An 8,702-nucleotide genomic window follows, 5' to 3' on the forward strand; every position below is an offset into this window, starting at 1 on the left:
CTAATAAGGTTTGATATGAAATGATAGAAAACAGCTAGAATGTTATATTCCTTATTATTGATTTTTTTCCCACAGAACATAATGGATAACAATGGAACTCTTAGAGCTCTCCATTCCATTCCCAGACATTCAATGATTTTTACCAAGTCATTCATCACAGTAGTCAGTCTCATATACTGGCATATTTTAGCCTAATGGAAATTATGGCAATAAAATCTTGCATGCTAATGATTGAAAATATATTGTTATACTGTGAGAAACTTTGTCATTCATAATATCAACTATGAATAGAAATGGCAGCAATATATCCTAGTGGTTGAAGTGTTAAATAACTTGTATATATTAAACATGCAAATTTATTTACATAATTTCACAAATTTTTGAAAGCTTATAAAGACATCACTCTTTTGTGTATCTAGAAGAAAAGAACATAAAATACTTTTAGAAGCAAATACTTATATTAAACTCTAAGCTTATGCTTTAGGAGTGATTGTATTTCTATTAAGAGCTTTAAAAATATAGTGAAACATGACTAGATTAACCAGGGGATGAGTATCTGTTTCTACTGAACATCTGGTATGTTGACATGTATGCAATTATTGTGATTTTGTATAATTTACCATTATATAATATACAACTTATATAAAGATATCCGTTACAGATGATGGCAATGACGTACTGTAATTTGCATCAAACATCATTAGCAAATGTAACTCACAGCAGAATGCTGTCCACTGTATGTGTAATCTGTTACATCAAAGTCCAGCAAATTGAAATTTAATTTCACAAGGATTTTTTTTTTAAATCAACTGTCATGAAAACTTACCTCTTCAGGAAATTCTTCACTGACAAGAGACATGATAAGTGATGTCTTCCCAACTCTGGCTGTGAAATTGAGAAGATGAACATTCTGAAGGATTTCCATAGGTAATTCTTGGCCGGGGTGGGGGTGAGGGATAGTGTCAGAGTTAGTATCAGCAATAGTATTGCTAACCAGCAATAAGACTGTAACAAACCTCATAAAAAAGAGCCATGATTCTTTGAAATGACAAATATAAAAATAAGGCAAGTAGTTCTGATAAAAAAAAAATCCTTGCATGAATATACCCAACCTTTCTGGTGTCAGGGACCAGTTCTGTGGAAAACAATTTTCCACTTACTGGAGGAGGAGGGGAAGATGGTTTTGCACGCTATCTACCGATCCCACACATGCGTAGATGAAGCTTCACTTGCTTGTGCAGCCTGGTTCCTAACAGAACAGACTGGTACTGGTCCATGGACCGGAGGATTTGGGACCCCTGATATACAACCTTTCCAAATAAGATTAAAACTACAATATCCTCATAATAAAGAATTTTGGGGTTCAATTTAACAAACAAGACTTCAGCAAATTACTGAACTGATCAATGCTTTTGAAGACTACTGGTTTACTATATACAAGGATAGCAATTGATTGTGGCTTTCTTTCTACAACACCCTTAACTAGGTCAGTTGTGGATTGGTTAGAATATCTGGGGAACATCATAACCAGATCAACTGATCTAGTCAACTAAATTCCAGGTGGTCAAACATAGCTCAAATCATACCTAGTATTGCACTGAGTCAAATTAATTACACCAAATCAGCTGTGATATAAGTACACACAAATGAGTAATATTAAGATTAGGTAACTTGCTGTAGTAGCCCAACAACACTTGCTGCTGGCAGCTCCGTCAGGAAAAAGCTAGTAAGCGGTTCAAAGGCTCATGGAATTGATGGAAAAGGTGTCCGGTCTCATGTAATTCCAAAATGGAAACTTTTGGCTCACTTTTTGTGATTATGCGCCACTTTCATTTTCCAGGAAATCTCACTATGTTAGTGGCTGAATAAGTTACATGTGTTGCTTAGATTTATACCGGTATTATTTTTGAATGAAAAGCAAATTGTATTTACTATAAAGAAGTTTGAAAATGAATTAAGAAGAACTGTCAGAAGAAACACCCCAAATAATGGTCCAGAATTCTCACTACAGGTAGTCCCTGATTTACAACCATTCATTTAATGACCGTCTGAAGTTACAATGGCATTGAAAAAAGTGACTTATCATCATTTTTCACACTTATGACCATTGCAGCATCCCCATGGTCATGTGATCAAAATTCAGATGCTTGGCAACTGACTCATATTTATGATGGCTGCAATGTCCCGGGGTCGTGTGATCACCAGTTGCAACCTTCTGACAAGCAAAATCAATGGGGAAGCTAGATTCACTTAAAACCATATTACTAACTTAACAATTGCAATGATTCACTTAGCAACTGTGTCAAGGAAAGTTGTAAAATGGGGCAAAACTCACTTAACAGAAATTTTGGGCTCAATTGTGGTTGTAAGTCAAGGACTACCTGAAACAACCCATAGATATCATGTGACATTGTCATTTAAAGCAAAAACTGTCATTTCAACAGAACAGAATGAGACACATAGTCGATGTCAGGGGTCACCAACCTTTTGGACCTCAGGAACCACCAAACTCATAATTTTAGATCCTAGGGACCACTAACCAGTTCTGTGGGCGTGGCCTAATTTGTGGGTGTGGTTTGGTGGTCATGTGAATGGCTGGGCATGGCTTGTATGTAAATATTATAAACATTTATATAAATATTGATTTTTTTATAAAAAAGAGCAACTTTTACTCAAAATCAGGCAAAGCACGCAGGCAGATTGAATTGCTCACAGAATCACAGATTCATTCAGAGATCTATCTATCTGCCATTGGCTAGCTCAGTCTGTCACATAAAATTTGCTTGCAAGCAAACTCACAAAATTAACTCACAACACACCATGCATGTAAATATTGAATTTTTTTATAAAAAATAGCAACTTTTACCCAAAATCAGGCAAAGCAGGCAGATTGAGTTGCTCACAGAATCATTCAGTGATCTATCTGCCATCAGCTAGCTCAGTCTCTCAAATTTGCTTGCCGTGAGTCTGCAAGGAATATGCTTGAAAGCAAACCTTCAGTCCTAAGGGAGGTTCGGCTGTGAAGATCTAAAGACTAGCTAGAAAGCAAGAAATCCAACCATTTCCTGCTTCCTAGCTAATCTAAATCTCCCGGCATAGCAGAACAGATGATGGTCAGAAAAAGGAAAAATAGCAACTTAGCAGGCAAGTTTACCGGGTAAGGAGTGAGTGGGCAGGGAGGGTTCCCGTGGGCCATGTGGGTGGCGCAGCCTTGTTTCTGTGCAGCCTGGATTAATTGCTTTGTGGGGGTGCTCTTTGTGGGGGTGAGATTTCTCTGCGGCCCACCAAAATTTTCTAATAGCCCACCAGTGGGCTGCGGCCCACCGGTTGGCGACTGCTGGTCTATGTCAATTAAGTAAGAAAGAATAGGAGAAAGCTAAGTTACTTCCCTTCTGAACTAAGAAAGCTTCTAATGCTGCTGCTTTGGAAGATTTTTTTAAAAAGCCTTTTAATGTCTTTGTCTGACAGGAAGAACTGAATGAGCGTAATGACTTCATGCAAAATGACTGCTGGCCAAATAAGATATTCAAATGACTCTGAATTTCCTAAAGTTAGACCTTGTTGAATCTTGTTATCAGAAATAAAATTGCTATTAATACTCTTAAAACTGGTACAGCACTGAATCTTCTTGCAGATGGGCATATAGTTCCCTAGGAGATATGGACATCTTTGTTTCATGTTTGATATGCATATAACTGGTATAAAAATTTAATAACCACAATATCTTGACTGAGCTTGGCAATGCAAGCTTACTTTTTACTATCTGAAATCATAACAAAAAAGGAGCATGTCTTTTTGCCTGTGAAGACTGGATTAGAATAATTTTCCTTTCTTTTTTAAAATTTCCTTTATTTTCTGTTCATATATCAGCCTGGACAAAATCAACCAATAAAAAACTCATCAAGTAGACATGTCTATTTTAATATTTAGCTTAGTATTGACTTTGTGTGGCATGTTTTGGTATGCAAAAGTTTACATTGAGACATTTTAGCTTTCCAAAATGTTAAAGTGGCTGTAATGTTGCTGAAACTGAAGCACAGTATTTCCAGAAAGTAGCTCATGTCCTAATTTTGTTTTAAAAAAACATGAGTTGCCCACACAAGTAAACTTCAAATACACCAAATGTGTCATAGCACACAACTAAAAATATAGCTTAACAATTGGTATATTTCTAATATCCTTTCATGCCCAAATCTTAAAACATCGACAATTACAAGTAGTCCTCAACCTATGACCACATTGAGCCCCACATTTCTATTGTTAAATGAGATATTTGTTAAGAGAGTTTTGCCCCATTTTATGACCTTTCTTGTCACACTTGTTAAGCGACTCACTGCAGTTGATAAATTAGAAACATGGTTGTTAAGTAAATCTGGCTTCCCTGTTGCTTTTGCTTGTCAAAAGGTTGCAAAAGTTGATCATATGACCTTGGGACACAGCAACAATCATGAATATGAGTCAGTTGTCAAGCGCCTGAGTTTTGATCACATGACCATGGGGATGCTGCAACAGTGAAAAATGGTCATAAATCACTTTTTTCAGTGCTGTGGTAACTTGGAATGGTCACTAAATGAATTGTTGTAAGTTGAGGCCTACCTGTATACTAGCAGACTACCCCCTGTATCTCTCAATGTGTGATCCTTCACTGCTATGTTTCAATTTTATACTGAACCTATGGAATATGGCAGAGAATACACACAGGAACATTTAAAATACCTAATGTGTGCAAAAGTGTTTCAAATAAAAAAGATCCTCTATACAATCCAATACAGTTTTGATCATTCTGCAAACATTCCATAACAATTTCAGCTGAAAGTATTTTCAGAATTGGCAGTCTCCTAAATAAAAAACTGGTCTTGATATGAAAGGACTTGGGAAGAGAGGAAATATGTACTACATATTATGGGAATTATAAAAAAATACACCAACATTTATACCTGTCAATTGCAGTGAAGCAAACCCGTTTTTCTACAATCGGACTATGCTATGAAAAGTTATGAAACCAATTTGGCTCTAAGAGGACACATTTCTATAACAATGTCAGCATGCAAGTTTTTTTAAAATATTATTTTCAGACTGTACTTTAAAAATTAAAGAATATATTCTAAAGGCATGACCCTACTCCTGTCAAGGAATGCCTTGGTTTTTTTTTTTTCCTGGCAAACAACATTTCCCTAAATAAGAATTCTATTTTCTAAATTTAGGCTCACAATTTCAACAGTCACTAGATAAATCAAAGCACAGCTAAAGAACAGCTTGAAGATTTTGGTCTCCGCCCAATCTTCTGAGCAGGAACAGCCTTGTCACATGTATGAACCACATGTATTAACATGAAGCATTTCTGACAGTACCGTTCCCAGCAGCTAAAACTTTCTCTCAGAGAGCCAGTCTGGTGTTGTGGTTAATAAGGCACTGGGACAGAACCTAGGAGAACATGAATCCAGTCTAGACTTAAATACAAAATCAGCTCAGTGGTCTTGGGCCAGTCATTCTATTTCAGCCCTAGGAAGAAGGTAATAACCACTTCTGATATCTTGCCAAGAAAACCACAGGAATCTGTTCAGATAATCACCAGGAGTCAACACTTCTGATATCTTGCCAAGAAAACTACAGGAAATCTGTTCAGATAATCACCAGGAGTCAACACTGACTCTACAGCAAGCACATACAAACACAAACACCCAACCACAGAGAACTAGAGTTGAGAACTAGAGTTGCAGCCTACTTTCAGATGGTTTTAAATTCAGCTTCATCATGTTTAGTCAGATAGCAATGTAGTCTATTGTCTAATCAACAGAATTGCAGAAGATATGTATTTTGATTTGATTTGAGGACAACACTTTGTCTCAAATTGCACTTTATTGTCAGCTGGTTGCCCATACCCAGTTTTCTGATTTTAAAAGTTGTTTGCAATCTGCATAAAATGAATAGTCAAGCAGTTCAAAATGCCAATCTATGGCTTTTATGATGCAAATACTTGCTTTTAAGAAACAATTTCAAGGTCACACAACCAACAAGTCAGGAGACAGGATAATAATCTCTTTCAACAAATCATTCTTTATTTAAGTCTTCCAAGAATATAAAACACACTCTCTATGGCTGAATTCTCACAGATTATTTTTAACACCACTGACCTGGAAATTCAAACTAAACACAAATGAACTAATAGCTAAATATGTGTACATTCTCAGTGCAAGATTATGTCACCATGCATACCCAAATAAATGACCTAATGTCCTCTGAAGGTTTTGGACTTTATCTCCCATCAGTCTCCCTATAGTGGCTAACAGCAAAAAATATAATTGTACGAGATCAAAATCTCTGGAATGCATCAGGTTGCTATCCCAAGAAGAAAAGATTGGTTTGGAGAACAGGAACTCCTTCTAATTTATAAATATTTCACAGTATCTGGCAGGTACATAGGCAGTCTTCTAAGTAATTTAAAAGAAAAAACGATGGGGTCAAAAGAGAAAACAGCACAACAAAATTATTCTCAATTCCTACCCAAAATCTCATCAAGGCACTAACAGGGCTTTAAGGAAAACTCCAAACTCTCAATTTTGGACTATTCTAAATATAGCAAATCAATCAAAACTATTTTAATTAATTAATCCCTCAATCAAATTTCAACAATAATTCATAATTGCTAGACTCACAAGACATGAGAGTCATTAACATCAGAGCAATCTTGGTAATTTTACACAATATTACAGTCATCTATTTTCTGACACTATTCACACATCATTCTTCGTTAACATACCACCCAAAAAAACACATTTAATGGCACACATCAGAAAACAAATCTTCCCCAACTTGTTACGCAAATTAGGTTGCTGCTCATTCTGTAATGAATATGCATTCACAAAGACTTCAACCTGTAAGTAGCATACCACATATTTAAATTGCAGACCTATTAGTATGTATTCCATATACAGTTACAGAACACAGCCAAGCATAATGTGCATGCCAGAAGACAGATTATCAAAGACATGGAACAGTAAAGTAAATAACTAGTTCTAAGTTAATTGTAGCCATGTGAGTGCCAGATATTTTGGTCTATAACTTCCATATCCCCCAAACACAATGACCAGCAGTCAGGGATTGAACAATTTATAAGTCAAAAGAGCTGGAATCTAATATATTTCTGAGGTGCCCTGTCAGTTTGTATTACTTATGTAGGAGCATACTTTCAGCAAATATATTTTTATCTCAGTGAAAAACAGAGCTCTGGGCATAATCATTTTGCTGTACAATTTATTAGGACATCTGCTGAGGGAGCATACAGTACTTTGGACATACTTGTCCAAAACCCTGTTTTGAATTCCATATTTAGAGCCAGGATGAGTCAAAAAACCTTAGGCCCATATCTCCAGTAAAGTTGTGTTTAAATAATCAATGAAAGCCTAGCAAGAGCATGTATCCTACAGTGAGCAGCTGATTGGGGGGGGAGGGGGGGGCAGAGGAAACTTGGTCTTATTTTGAGAGGACAGCTGGTGCCCTTGTGACAACAACTTGCTACTGTATAAAAGAGCAACAGCTTTGATACAAAATCTAAAAGCAGAAGATGAGCTGAATAAACCTGACAAAAGATGGAAAGGAAAGCACCTTTTCCAGGTGAAATGGTTATATTAACTCACACCTTTCTATATCTCCATCTGTCTACCAACTAATAGAAGCTCCAAAAATTAAAATAAACCTAACCCCATATGAAACCAGTCTCTGGGTGCCCATCAAAATAGGGTTTGGATGAGATTACCTACCTAGTAGCGTATGCCTTCCTCAGCAGGTGTCCTAATAGTGTATTTTAGAGCAGACTTCATTATTATAACCAAAGAGTTCCCTTTGCCACTGAGCTAAAATATATATTTGCGGAGTACACCTTTCTCCCTTCAGTTTTGCTCTGCCTCTTTGTCTGCCCTTTTTCTGCACCCATTGTCAAATATCCGTGTCTCCTAAAACTAATTCCCTTCTTCTTCAGCCAGTTTCTCCCCTCACACACACACACACACACCACCAAGGTCCTATAAAATCCCATTACTGCATGCTTAATCCTCTGTTTTCTTCTTGCTTTCTAATACCCTGCCTGGCTGTCCTTTTCCTCTCCTACTTTCGCTTAAATCCCCGCACCTGGTTCTCCCCCACAACACTTTCTCCTTCTCCCCAGCCACCTTTCGGACAAGTCCACCCGACAACCCCCGTTCCAGTAAAGACGTTAAAACAAGACACACGTGTGGTCTTAACCTTCGCAAACACCGACTCTTCCTGTCCTCTCCTGAAGCTCAAGCCAGCCAAGCCTGGTCCATTCAGCGGGACGAGCCGGCTTCCCATCTCTCCGGCCCAGTCCTCTTCCCTCCTCTTCCATGCTGACCTTCCCAGCCGCTCCCTCCCTCCTTCCCTTCTCTCACTCACGTTCTCCCACCAACAGGATCCTCACGTCCTTCTTCATCGTGCTCTGCCTCCGCCTTCTGGGTCCGGCGATCCGGCTCACATTAGGGTTTCGGCCAAGGCTGGGGGGGAGAGAGGGGGGGGGAGAGCTACGGCCTACTACGCTCGGCCCGCTCGTGCCGTCCCGCCTCCAACAGCCGGCGCGCGCTCGCTTACTGGCTCGCTCGCGCGGCCGCCCCTCCGAGCGCCCGTTCGCAACCTTTCCCTCCGCCGACCATAGACGGGAGGCTAGAAAGAACGGGCGGCTTTGAACTTCC

General features: G+C 38.4%; 1 protein-coding gene across 6 annotated transcripts in view; it reads right to left on the minus strand.

Annotated features, from left to right (window-relative positions):
- RHOT1 (ras homolog family member T1) overlaps positions 1-8,662 on the minus strand; it is a 47,927-nt gene extending 39,265 nt beyond the window's left edge. For 3 of the 6 annotated variants that reach the window (XM_026680820.2, XM_026680823.2, XM_087956165.1), the window contains exons 1-2: positions 8,410-8,662; positions 827-885 (exon numbers count right to left, since the gene is read on the minus strand). In XM_026680820.2, the coding sequence (XP_026536605.1) occupies positions 827-885; positions 8,410-8,446 (96 nt within the window). In that variant the 5' untranslated portion in view covers positions 8,447-8,662. The remainder of the gene's footprint in view (positions 1-826; positions 886-8,409) is intronic. The other 3 variants (XM_026680821.2, XM_087956166.1, XM_087956167.1) reach the window with 3 other exon arrangements.
- Between the last annotated feature and the right edge of the window lie 40 nt (positions 8,663-8,702).

Source organism: Notechis scutatus, chromosome 2 (assembly GCF_049901735.1).
Source record: "Notechis scutatus isolate UNSWTSFEM ecotype Mainland chromosome 2, rNotScu1.2, whole genome shotgun sequence".
NCBI classification, from domain to species: domain Eukaryota; kingdom Metazoa; phylum Chordata; class Lepidosauria; order Squamata; family Elapidae; genus Notechis; species Notechis scutatus.